Genomic DNA, 14,539 nt, shown 5'->3' with positions numbered 1-14,539 from the left:
CAGGACTGTGAAATTGTAGAACCACGACACTGTTACACTGCAACAAGTCACTGAATACTTCCCTCCTGCCTTGCTCTGGCTTGAGGTAGTATGTTATAAAACTGTAAATCCCAACCGGCACACTCTGTACAATTCAGGGCCCAATAGTAGGTGCCCCCTTTAACCTTGACTTCTTTGGGGTTCACTGTCTATGCACCCCCCTCTGTAACTTTAGGGTCCTCAACCTAGGTACCCCCTTTCCGCTAGCTTGCACTGGATCCCAGAACCTCTTCCGGAGTAGTCCCCTTTAACTCTGGCAGACCCCCAGGGGCAATCCTCAGTACTAACAACCTGTGTAGGCTTTCCTGAGACTGAACCCCTCTCTCTCTCCGCAGGTTCTCGGCACACCGGATCCCCTCAGCTCAACTCCGCACTCTCTGGATTCTCAGGCGACACCTCGAGACATCCTCTTTCCTCAGACAGGAGGAGAGACAGCCGCACTTTTCATCCTGGGACTCTGCTCCCGCCAAAGACCTCGTGTCATGTGCCACCCCCAAACTTATACCCACTCCCAGAATCCTTTGCAGCACAATCTGCCTTCTGGGGTAGTTACGAGCCTGGATGTGTCCCCTGATTGGGTTTCCTCCACCGCCCTATGAGAGACCTCTCACAGGAGTCAGTGGGGAGACTCCCCCTTCAGCAGGCACATCTGGAAACCATGACACCCTGACTAAATAAATCACAGCCCTGCTGTTAGGCAGACAAGGCCAACTTTACCTTTACCTAGCACCTACCTGTAGGGTGCTACACTTAGTAACAATGATTAAGTAGTAAACCTTATTCATTGGTTGAATGATGTATGGTAAAGAAGTGGCAATGCTTATCGTACAAGGAGGAGCACCCAGCTTGGAATAGAAAGGGATTAGGGTGTTAATTTACTTTACCGTATTCATTCTTTTTAGATTTCGAATTTTGTTTATGAACATGAAGAAACAGCACGTATCCAAAGGACCCCTTAACCAACTTATTAGGTTGCAGTTAGTAGTACATTAATATCCCCATATAATTTCACTTCAACCGTGATATCCAGTTTCCTTCAGAAACTGGCTGGCGCTTACAGGGGCATGCCATTTGTTGGCCACTTTCTCTTGAAATACTGATGCTGACTGCTATATAGGCTGATATCAATAGCTACAGACTGTACAATAGCTAGCACCAGATATGGTGATACCAGCCTGTATGCCTGGTGTACCAAGCTAAACTGGACTAGCAGTTGAAAACTTACTAGGTCACAGTTAATTCTAGGATTCAGCTTACTTGTTTATTTTACAATGATAACTACAACAGCATGCACAGATGTTATATTAACAGACATGGTAAAATTACATTTGTACAAGGTCAGTATTCAATTTTATATTCACAATAGATTGATAATATTGTTCCATCAACCTACAGTCCCTGTTTAATTAATGAGGACTTTTTCACCAAGCCAACAACCACCTTTAATTGTTTTGGTGGAGAACATCAGAAGAATTAATGGGAACTTCACTGAAGCAGGTCTTCACAGCATGGCTACAGGTAAAATTATAAATGTATGCATTTCTTGCTATATATATCCTCCACTCAAAGTCTAAATGAATAGCTCTGAGTACAGTTCTCCTTTAATGATCATTTAGTTTGCTACTGACTGCCAGTACATAGATTTACCTGCTCTCCAGTGGCACATTACTGCCAAGGACCCAGCTGTCCTGCAGCTGGACGGACTCAGGTGTGGTTTGCAGCTCGGCGGGCAGCGCAGCCGGCGGGGCCGGACTTTGGTTCCTCCTATGTGTCAGAGAATTGCGGTTGAGGGATGTGATGGATGGCTGATTAGCTGCAGGGTGCTGCTTGAGAGTAGGTGGTAACGGCTGCAACGTTGACTGGCCTTGATTGTTTGGCGATTGCTCTGTGGATTAGAAAAATATGAAATACCATCAGTAGGCTGAAATTAATCTGCAAATGGACAATTAATTATAAAAAAATATATATACATTTATCCTGGAGGGTCCTAAATGACATTCTCACAGTGATAAATTTATCTTGGGCACCCAATGCTTTAATTAACATTAAAACAGATGGTAAACTAGTGTTGGGTTCTTTATATTGGTTTTCATTTACATTAGCACATGAACAGTTTTATGAGATGCAGCTACTGTGCTTTTTGAAATACCTCAATAAAACAATAAAGATATATATAAAAAAAAAAAAAAAATCAATTGATAGTACAAATTCTTGCAAGACATGTCATTCCTATGATTATTTGAACAGCATTTCCTTTAAGCATTACTTAACAGTAATCATTTGAAGCAAGGCAATAGCTTAACAGCGGTATCCCCTGCCAGTTTAGTGGATTTCAGAGTGTGTAGGTCTGTACGTTGATTTGCTAATAGATACTAAATATTCTTCAGCAGAAGGTCACTCTGTGAAACAGATGTTGTAGTGTAGATATTTAACAGACTGAATCACATCTGATTACAACATCAGAAGACTCATATACCTAATGACTGTTACCTTCATTACAACACAGAAAAAAAAAAAAGAGTATTCCCTCTCCTCCTAACGCTGGTCATAAAGAAAAAGGACAATGCTTAATTAAGCTAGAGACCTTGCAAATATTAGTTTTAGGTATATATACTAAATCGTAACACTTAAAGATGAATTCCAGGCGTGGTTAGTTTATACATTGGTCAAGCTTGGTCCAATGTAACTATGAATATATCATACCTGGCTAATGCCCCTGGACACTCGAAGAATATACTGTTATTTTAATGACCTTCTGCCCTGCTACATTCTGAAGACATTTACTTTTTCAGAAAATGCAATATTCTCTGAATGGCTCTTATACCATGTGGCCAACCTCTTGTGTTCAAAATGCAGCAGGGCAGCCACTCTATATGGGACCTGGAAGCTAGAAGAGATCACTGGCGTAGCATTGTCTACTTCAGTGATAGCCATCTTCCAGGTGCATTGGCCAAGAATGGTATATGCATAGGTACACTGGTCCAAGCTGGACCAATGTATCTATGTATAAAATATCCATACCTGAAATTCCTCATGAAACAACAGAGCTGGTTTCACACCTTTCCTTGTGCATTTCCATGTGGTCTTTTGGGTGTTTTTAACAATCATGGGTTTAATATGCTGCTATTGTCATTAATAGGCACTGTATTGCACATTGGTGGTCCAAAACATTATTGCTCAGATGTGAACTAGCAGTTTTTAAATCAACAGGCATCCTGTATACATGAAATGGCTTTTATTACAACACGTAGGTTTAAATGGGCTCTTTATATGAATAATAGTGGTTAATTCATCCACTGTCTTCAAACATCTCTGAAATCTCTAGGACCTCCTAGCTGCTGAGTGTTGTACCGCTTTTATTGTCTGCCATGTAGAAAGAAAAAAAAAATAGCTATATAGAAAAGCAGCCCACAGGAAGAGCAAAAAGCCAGGTGGATGAAGATAGGAAGTCCACTGAGATCTCAGTATTGGAGTCCCAGACACACAAACTCTGGGGTGCCAGCATCCACCAAAAAACAAAGTGCTTAACACTTCTTTTAATAGGTTATTTATGATTGGGTGTTTAATCATAGGGAAAAAAAAGGCTAGCAGGTATACTAACCCAAACTGACAATATAATACTGAATAATGGATAAATATTAAGTATGACAAAAAACACACATATGACCACAACTCCGACCATTACTCTAATCTGAAGTCTCTAGTGGTAACTAATTTCATTTCAAATTGTCAGTGTTACCCAGTAAGAGCTTGTTCACATTTGCTTTTCAGTTTTTTTTCTTTTTAAACGCATCCGGAACACATTAAGAGCCCATTCACATTGAGGCGACACAACTTCGTGAGGCGACCTGTGAAGTCGCGTGCACCTCTGTGCACCGCGACTTTGGCGCGACTTGCAGAGACTTCACATAATGGAAATCTATGCAAGTCGCTCCGAGGTCACCCCAAAGTAGTACAGGACCCTTTTTCTAAGTCGGAGCAACTTGTGTCGCTCCTATTAGAACGGGTCCTGTACTACTCAATGGACCGCGACATACAGCGACTTGTCAGGCTGACAAGTCGCCTGACAAGTCGCGCTAATGTGAATGGGCTCTCATAGTAAAATGTTTTTTTATCACCTTAGTTCACGCCACTGCATTCAGTTAAGGACCACAAAAAAAAAAATACAGCAGCATGCATTTTTCTTCTCCAGAATTCATGTAAACAAGTGTAAATGCACAGGAGCACACAAACAAGCAAGAGGGATCCTTATCACTGAAAACTCAAGTGAAAAACAAAAATGTGCATGTGGAAAAACACACTGAACATGGAGATGATCCTACACTACATCAACACATACATAATGCAATGTATACATAATCATTGTTGTTCTTTGAAGTCTTTTATGGAAAGAGTATCTACTTATATATACTATATATACATAAAGAAAAATCATATTTGAGTTAATATTGTGTAGTTCACTTTCCAGGCAATATAATATAAACAGGTGGTGCTTCTTGAGATCTATGGAAAATTTGGCCTTAGTATATACTACAACTGATTCAAATTTTTGCTAATTGTCTGCAATTAATTGGGTCAGTGAATGGGTGGAGCCTGTGATATGTAGAGTCACTATATATTTCAAAGTTTTGTGTCTAAATGTAGTTATGACTAAGGCCTTATAGGCTGAAACACGTCAACTGATCTTATCAGCAGTTGTGTTCTGTGGTTTCTGAATAAAGATAAAGATTTTTCAAGAGCAAATACCGGTGTGCCAATCACCTTTCTACATTAATGCCCTTTGAAGTATTTTATGGAACGAGTATCTACTTATATGTACTGTATATACCCAAAGTAAAAATACATTTTGAGTTATCAATATTGCATAGTCTCCTTTCCAGGCAACAGAATATAAACAGGATAGAATATAAACAGGTGGTGCTTCCTGAGGTCTATGAAAAATTTGGCAGTTGGATGAAAAATATGGATGAGCTCATGTATTTGATGTACAACCAACATCTTTAGAATTATGGGAAATTATCTAATAAATCAGTAATTCTCAACCAGGGTGCTCTTTGGGTCCCCCTGGGGTGCAGTAAGCAGTAGACTCAGTTTGCCCTAGATCCGAGATGGATAAGAGGAGTCTATGATCCAGGAGGGGACTCTGTGGTGATGGAGGATTCTGATGTCATGGGGGGCTCTTGTGTATAGGCGGGATTCTGATGTGATTGGGGGCCTCTGACTCAGTAATGGAGGGACTCTGTGGTGATAGGGAGACCTTTAATGTGATGGGAGGCCTCTAATACGATGGGGAAATCTCTGATGTGATGGGAGGCCTCTGATACGATGGGGAAATCTCTGATGTGATGGGGGAACCTCTGATGTAAACAAACAAAAATAAAATTCCCAGTTCAATTTGCCAACCAGTCTGCTTACCAACCAAATTAACCTGTCTAACAGTTTGCGTCATAACATAATAACCTCTGATGTAAATTGGAGTATTATGATGTGATGAGAGAACCTCTAACGTGATAAAATTACATTTTAGACTAGGGTGCTTTAAGGTTTTGAATACTTTTAAAAGATGACACAACTGGAAAAAAAAAGGTGAAAAATGATAAATTAATTAAATAACTCTCTTTTCTAAAAAATATAAATGCTTAAAAGAAAAAATCTGACCAGCGAAAATCCCTTTATAAAATTATACTCAGAGCCAAAATTAATAATCATCTATCACACAAAAACCTTTACAGTAAGTACACGCTTGAACACCCTAACACCTCTGCTTTCATAGTAAAATATTAGCTAAAGCAAAACGGAGAGTTCCAAGACACCTGCATGACTTCATTAATTATATGTCAGCTGAAAGATTTGTGTAGCCGTCTACAATATAAGTCTCGCAGCTACATTGACTTTGGACAGAAATGACATTTGTATCATGTCAGAACATTTCCTAGTTGATGAATATTTCCTCATATTGTTCCACCAGCAGAATAACCATGTGTGCGCTACATCAGAACTGCTTTCATATTTAAAGAGAGACATTCTTAGCTGTACAGTTAATGGTAAGTGATTTGTTTGGCCTGTATTACACTAGCTTGCCAATTCTATTAACAATACATATTTAGTAGTATTTTCCATTTGACTGCCTTGCAGAAAATTCTCATGGATGGATGGATGGATGGCAAGAGAGAACCACATACATTCATCAGAGTTATAAGTCAGGTAGATTTTATTGCAATTAATCAGTGCTGCCTTTATCCACACCAGTGGGTGTCATTGTATTTGATTAGAATCACTGCTCGGGCCTTCCAGGCACATTTCAACAAGACAGTTACAAGGTAATTCAACCAGTCAAAAGCAGCACCCAATTAAAAGAAATCTGTCTGAAGAGAACTGATACTGTAGAAAAAGTCAGTTTAATGTATGTCATGTTAAAGTAGAGAAGGTGCCAGATAGATGTGCAGCAAGCAATCCTTTAGATTAGCAAACATTATACATTACTATATTAATCTATCTATGTCTATACTGAGCTCAGTCTAATGTATCAGTGCTGTACAGCGCACATCATTACAACCAAAAAACAACATGGTCTTTGTGTCTTTCATTTGATCACTGTTACAGCTAGGGGTCTTATTGATTTAGTTTTTTTTATCCCACAAAAACAGTAGAAATCACAACTGGGGGAAAAAAAGGAAATGTAATCTTGCCTGAAATAACCAATGCAAAACACGATTGGTCACTATAGGCTACAGCTATTCTTTTTTTTCTTAAGTAGGGATTTGGTTAAACCGATTTTCATACCACCCAACTTTCTGAGATGGAAACGAGGGACACCTATTAGCAAAAGTATGTAGGCATAGGATACCCCCCGCCAGGGCCATCTTTAATATTGATTGGACCTTGGACAAACATTTTCTTGGGCCCTTCCAAACCCAATTATCAACTATCTGCAGGCAGTGAGGGCTCAATGGGGCAGCTGCATTGGGCCCCACAACAGTGACTGGGCCTGAAGCAGCTGCCCCTTTTACCCTGTGTCTCCTTAAGGGAGAATTGTTTTAGTTAAACCCACAAGGAACTTTGGAATTTACAAATGCAGCAATTTAGAAACTGGATGAAAGGTTTAGCACTGGGAAACACTTTTTGAAAGCTAAAAAGAGCATTTTCTATAACACTATATAGATCAGACCAAAATGAGGGACAATGAAAAGGAAAGATGGACAGAGGGACTTTGTTCAAAATAAGGGACATTCCTTTGAAATCAGGGACTGTTGGGAGCTATAGATTTTAAAGGCCAAAACTGTCAGTTCTATGCAGATGAGGCCTAGTAGACTTCAACACTTCTGATTTTGGGACAGTGTTGGAGACTATGTAATGTTTTATCATCCCAGCATGTGCAAAACAGCTAAATACACAGCTGAAACACATGTATCAGAGCTATTTCACCTGCCAAGGATTTCTAATTCCTTAAATTAATTCTTAGAAAATATACACAGCTTTTGAGGACAGGAGGGCTTGGTTGGCAACCTGACTTTTCTCTACTACTGTGCTATCACCATACACTAAATAACTTAGTTAAATTTTAAACTGTGGTCCTGTTGTCTATTGAATAGCCAATTTTTATTTCTGTTTAATGCTGGCTATAGCTCCACCCCATCCTAAAGCCCAATTTGTAGGTGTTCCTATGGGGGAGGTACAGCAACAACTTTAACCACTGCTCCCTTCTACCTGTAAAAAGATTGTGTGCAATAGTTAGTGCTGACTTTTCATTCGCAGCACAAGCACTAGTAACAGATCATTTAGTGCTTCTGGTTAATAGATTACAAGACCCCACAGTGCTAACTGATCTTTAGAAAGATCACACAGCCACACCAAACTGTTTATACACAAAAGTAAATGATAAAATCAGGTGCTGGCTGCTAGTTAACATACACAGCACCAGCAGATAGATCATATAACCCTGTCCATGCTGAAAGATCTTTTACTAGTACTTGTGAATGGAGCTGACTGATGGTGCTGGTCTCCAGCATCCGCTTGCTGCTAGAGATGAACGCTGTCAATCAGCCCTCATTAGCCATTTGTCTCCTTGTGAGCAGAGTTGTTGGACAGCAGTGGGGAGAGACTGAGCAAGCTGTCGACCATCCTAGCTAAAGAATGACTGCATTGATCAGAATGGGATCAAGTGCTCCATGCCCTTAGTCCCCTGGGACATTTAATATGGATATTTCAATGTGGTGAATTCGTCTTCTTTAAACAGCACATACTATTCACCTCCTTGCAACCCACATGGAAGAAAAATATATTTAAAATATATTTAAAAAAAAAAACATTTTCAATTTATTTTTCCAAATATATTGGAAATATATTTGAAATGCTACAATTTTGGCCATATTCAATATATTTCTAAAAAAAATTCCCTAAATATATTGGAAATATATTTTTCTGCCATATGGGAACCCAGTCTGTAACTGGAGAGTAAAGGAGCAACACTAGACTGATGAGGTCATCACTACCTCCTCTCCTTCTGTCAGAATGTCCCCTGTCAAATGTACACTGCAGTACACCTGCTTGGCTCCTTTTACCACCCCTTCCTCTCTCACAGCGCTGCTTTGCAGAAAATGTACAAGAGACTGATATTAAAGAATATGTGCCTGCTGTATCCATGTGCTTGTATGAAAAAGTATCCTGTGCTCCTGTTAAAAAAAACTGACCACACTGAGCAGGAGAACACAGCAAGGTCAGTTCACTGGCTATGCCTGTTTTCCTCTAATGATCAGACTTGTCTTGACAGGCCCCCTCCTCCTCCTGCACAGCCTTTTACTGGGAAGATCAATGTACCGTTGCATATCCTCCCCCAGCTCTATGCAGCTGAGAACAGAGGGTATGTGATAACTTATAAGAAAGGGGAAAAAATAGTTATAATGTTTTTTTATACCTATAAACAAATAGGTTGCCTTTTATTTATTTTATAAACTGAATGTTTTTTTTTTTTTTAAGGTAAAGGTTTACAATCACTTCAAATTTGTAATTTTTTTTAATAAATGCAAAACTGCATTAATCTGTGTATGTCTGCCTGAGATCTTTAACAAGAGAAAATCGAGACTGCTATTAATGAAACACTCGTTACCTAGCTGTCAAGTTGTACCAATGGCTTTTTTAGTTTCTAGGGATATGACCTGGAACAAGCATGCTGATCAGGAGTTCCAACCTCATCCTGACTTTATAATCTGCATGCTTGTACTGGATCTAGGGACTACTAAAGCCAGAGACTACCAGTCAACTAGCGTTCCTAAAAGGAGGTCAGCAATGGCAGTCTTTGAATTTCTCTCATTCCTTTTTTCCTTTTAAAAATTAAAAAAAAAAACAAAACACGCATTTCTTCTTTTAGATAGACATTACAAATACAAACACCTATCCCTGATGACCACCAAGCCACCCTCAGACTCCATATTGTCCTTAATACTGTAGAACAAAGTTCTGCTCATTTTGTTACATCTCCATCCAACCATAATTACTTTTCACATGTTCCTGATAACACAGCAGTGAAATGTTTTCTCATAAAGCTTGGCTATTAGAGTAAATCTTCACACTGCACAAGTTTACCCTTCTAACTGAATGAGAGCAGCAGCTGAACTGAAACACTTCTCTACTGCTTTCTTTGCCTGTGGCACTCTGTTATGCAGTGTAACGTGAATTTGCTCATTGGTTTACAGTTTATATAATGAACAATTTAAAACAGTAGCCTGAAATAAAATGTAAACATTTTACGTGTAAAAACGGGCATCCCTTAGGAGAACTTGCCCAATTTGTTCTTTAAAGACACAGGAGATTTTAGATTAAGACGGGCTTATCTCTCAGAGCAAGGATATTTTCCCGGTTTTGTAGAAGATAGAGAATGAGGATTTAAAGTGATAACATTATAAGTGTAATCTCTTGGCAGAAAAACAGCCACCAACTGTCCTCGATTTATACAAATACTCCCATTTTAGAAATAGCTTTCTAGGGCAAAATTATGATGTTCATCTAGGTGGTCAGCACTCTTCCTATTGGGAATTGGGAGAACAACAATACAAATAAAAAGAAATTGCAGTACGTATGTCCTATAGATGAATGGATGCAATCACAACTGGTGGTCGAAAAGACTTTAGACCAAAACATAAGACAGATTGCTCTGGAAAAACACTACGCATACAAAGTGTACTGAGACAGACCATCTGGATATCCGGACCATCCCGCTCCACCTGATCTACTAGCAACTACTACCTGTGCTTTGCTGCTGGTCTCCTTCTCTCTCCCCCCTCTCCCCCTTGATCAGCCTTTGGCTCATATCTTTCTGACTAATCCTGGCCAGGATACCCTCCTTGTACTGTCCAAATTTGGTTTCCCATCCCTCCTTGCATACTTACCTTTATTATCATTATTATTTTTTAGGAGGAACCTGTGTACCCCAGCCAGAATTCTGACATACACAGCCCGTGCACGCAGGGTTGACACTGCCATTGTTTTTCCCTTGATCTCCCCAAATACCCATTGGTAAACGGCTCTCATACTTGGCATCAGGGGGTGCATGGTCAGCGGGATCTCACTGTCAGTGCCATTCCCCATCGGACGTCCGTATTTTTATTGCATTATATTGTTTGCCACACCTACTGGGTTACTTTCACCATTATCATTTTTATTGTGTTCATCACATCACATGGGTTACTGTATTACTTATTGTAAGCACCACATACCTCTGCACTTCCCTGTCTGAGCCACAACTGTAACCTGTATTGATCAATCTTCAATCAGAATAAAATACACTTTATTTTGTTCATCGACGCCCTGTGGTTTCATTCTGTCCATCTCTCAAAGGCTCTCTTTCTTGTCTACTGGTCTATCCCAATACACTTTGTATGCACATGGTTTCAAAGCCAAAGAAGGCCCACCATATTTATGGTGACCCCAGTGGCACTATGCAAAATTCTTAAGTTAAACCAACCCCCAGTTTTTCTTTTCTATCTGGAAAAACACTACCCATGTGGTCCCGAGAAGTTGACATGGAAATGACTGCAAAAAAAAAAAAATAATAATATTATTAATGCCTTTTTGGCATTTTGGGTGTCAAAAAGGAGCATCAAACTCCAGAGGCCAAAGATATATTTATGCAAGCTGAGGTTTTGCTCTAATTAGTTCAGCAGAGGAACTATAGCAGTTGCAAGAAGAGTAACTGTACCTGGGATTCAAGACCAGATGAAACCCATAAGAAAAACTCTTCTACCTGCAGGAAGCTTTATTGTGACTGCCGCCACTTCAAGACATTGGCTAAAGGCCCGTACACACGATAAGAAAATCTGTAGGGAAAATTAGTCCGACGACCGATCTGCTGATTTTCGGATTGTTAGTATGGTGCTTTCTACAGCCAACTCCCACTTTTCGACTGACAAAATCCTGATGTGCAGGCTATAAAATTTTTGTCGTCCGTAATACAATGTCCAGTTTTTGTCTCATTAGTACAGATTTTGATGGAAAAAAAAATCTTAAGAGCAAGACTAGGCATGCTCAGAGACGAAAGAACACATAGAAAGCAATCCAACACATGACATCACTTCTGAAGTAGAATTCTGTCATACGGGAAAATTCATATGAAAATAACCTCTTCACTTTCCACATCAGACTAGCATGCCACAAAAAACGGACGACAGATCGTTCGATAATCTGGTCGTGTACGGGGCTTTAGTCTAGCTGGAATGCATCTTACGCACAACTTTACAGATGGGGATCAAGCAAGACCTCACCACATGCTAGTCACATTGACGTCATTTAATTGGCATCACTGGGTATGTGACAATGACTTACAAAGGAGGAATAGTACAGAAGAACTTACAATTCCAAGTAACGTTATCAAGAACAATCTTTTTTTTTTCCCCTCAATAAGAAAGATAAATAACCAATAAAATAAAAAGAATTAGGACTGTGAAATTAACTTATCCTAGAAATATGTTCATAAACTGAATGTGGCTGCTAAATGATTTTATTTCAGTTGATGATACTCAGTGAACTTCACATAGACTGTAATGGAGTACTGTTCCTAGAATTAGCAGTAGCACTCAATGCATAACGAAAAAATGAAATAAACAGCAGCAAAATAGTGCTGTTGTCCTACTGCATATACAGAAAAACCAATCCAGGGAGAGCTCATCCCCTAAAACGTATCAGGCATGGGGTATCTCACATACCATTGCTCTAAGTTTTCCAAAGTATAAAGAGAAAATGGCATGCAAATCTGAAATAGGAAAAAAGCAGGGTTTTTTTTCTATATATTTACTCGAAAATGTGACTAAGATAAAATGATTCTCGCTAACAATTCTTCAAATGTCATGTTGTCAAAGTTCCCATCAGTAGGATGGTTTAAAGGCTTTCGATTAATATTGCATGCGAGAACTGAAATTACATCCTTTGTCGTTTAGTTCCTAATGGTGCAAGTGATATCAATCAAGTAGTGTTTTATGAAGCGTGTGTGATTTTTATTGCAGGCTGTTTCTGAAAATCTTGCTCAGGTTTTTAAGAGATGCTTCTGACTTACAGTAAACATAACCCGCAATCATCAAATTTGAAAAAGAACACATTTTTTGACCATGTGTTAATTATGCAGTACAAGGAAATTACTACGTACATAGATCGATTGACAGGCAGCTAGAGGGGAAAAAAAAGCACATATTGACACAGATAGCTGCAGAGCCATGTGAGTTCCTAATATTAGGCACATTTCTGGTCAACTAACATTAGGCTATCTTATTAAGCTGGAAATATTTTTACTGATGTTACATTACAGTTGAATGGGAAATTAATCTGTTATGTTTATCATTATTCATGTTTCCTGGTCTCAGCAATTTATGTTTTGCGGTTTCTTTTCTATAAAGGTAAAGAAACATCTATACCATTACATGGTGCTGTCACAGTATCAGTTAAAAGGTGACCCCCCATGAAAGCAGTAAGTGACTTGTCATTATGGACCTACTGAAAATGCTAGTGGTTGTTGATGCTGATCCTTTGCCTTCAATACTTTAGGAGTCTCTGTCCACCATACTTCTGTTAGCAGTAACCAGGGCCAGATTAACGTAGGGGCTATTGGAGCTGCAGCTCCAGGCCCCTACCTTTTATATAGGCCCCGGGTTGGCCATATTCACTGTTACCGCTCTTCTGTCACTTGTAAACACAGAAGTCTGGCTTCTATGCTCGCTTCCCCAGGCAGCACCCTCAGAACCTCCCCACACAGCGTGAAGGCCGGACAAGGAGGGACAGTTGCCGATGCATGGATGTGTTTATGGGCTTCAGAGACAGCATCCCATGTTGAATTAGGCATGCATGGCTGCACCCTTCCTCCTCTGGGTGCATGCCAAGGCACGGCCCTTAAGGCCCTTCAAAATCCTCAGCACCAAGCCCATGATGCTCTTAATCCGGCCCTGGCAGTAACCAGTGATTTCAAATGCACCCAGGGATTTCCACTGTTCTGACACAATATACTATATCTTTGCTTGTGCCATTTATAATGGTACATTGCAGAGTTACTCAAAGCAGCACCTGCAATAGAAAACCAACTGCTTTCTATTCCTGGTGGTTTCCTTGAGAAAGAAGGGAGCTGAATTCCCAAAATGTTGAGGGACCGAAAATATGAACCCTCATAGCTGGTCAATAATAAAGCAAGCAATGGCTTTCCAAGGTTTTTGGAAATATATATATACACACACACACACACACACACACACACACTATATTGTCAAAAGTATTGGGACACCTGCCTTCTTTACACACACATGAGCTTTAATGGCGCACCCCAGTCTTAGTCCGTAGGGGTCAATACGGTGTTGGCCCACCCTTTGTCCACAAGGTTTAGGATTGTGTCTATGGGAATGTTTGACCATTCTTCCAGAAGCACATTTGTGAGGTCAGGCACTGATGTTGGATGAGGAGGCCTGGCTCGCAGTCTCCACTTTAATTCATCCCAAAGGTGTTCTATCAGGTTGAGGTCAGGACTCATCCATGTCTTTATAAACCTTGCTTTTGTTCCAGTTAAGGGAAATTTGAAGGTGTCATCATACGGAGACATTTTGGACAATTTAATGCTCCCAACTTTGTGGGATCAGTTTGGAGATGGCCCCTTCCTGTTCCAACATGACTGCGCACCAGTGCACAAAGTAAGGTCCACAAAAACATGAATGAGTGAGTTTGGGGTGGAGGAACTTGACTGGTCTGCACAGTCCTGACCTCAACCCGATAGAACACATATGGTATGAATTAGAGCGGAGACTGTGAGCCAGGCTGTCTCAACCAACATCAGTGCCTGACCTCACAAATGGGCTTCTGGACAAATAGTCAAACATTCCCATAGACGCACTCCTAAACCTTCCCAGGAGAGTTGAAGCTGGTATAGCTGCAAAGGGTGGGCCAACCCAATATTGAAGCCTACGGACTAAGACTGAGATGCCATTAAAGTTTATGTGCATGTAAAGGCAGGTGTCCCAGTGCTTTTAACAATATA

At 40.0% G+C, this 14,539-nt stretch overlaps 1 protein-coding gene across 25 annotated transcripts in view; it reads right to left on the bottom strand.

Moving 5' to 3' along the window:
• Window positions 1–14,539, bottom strand: part of TENM3 (teneurin transmembrane protein 3) — a 1,577,510-nt gene that overhangs the window by 375,234 nt on the left and 1,187,737 nt on the right. For all 25 annotated transcript variants that reach the window (XM_082244015.1, XM_082244035.1, XM_082244033.1 and 22 more), the window contains one exon: window positions 1,687–1,924. In XM_082244015.1, coding sequence (XP_082100141.1) covers window positions 1,687–1,924 — 238 coding nt within the window. The remainder of the gene's footprint in view (window positions 1–1,686; window positions 1,925–14,539) is intronic.

The sequence above is a fragment of the Pelophylax lessonae genome (genome assembly GCF_965119305.1).
Source record: "Pelophylax lessonae genome assembly, chromosome: 1".
Lineage (NCBI taxonomy): Eukaryota > Metazoa > Chordata > Amphibia > Anura > Ranidae > Pelophylax > Pelophylax lessonae.
This window is presented reverse-complemented; position numbering and strand designations above follow the sequence as displayed.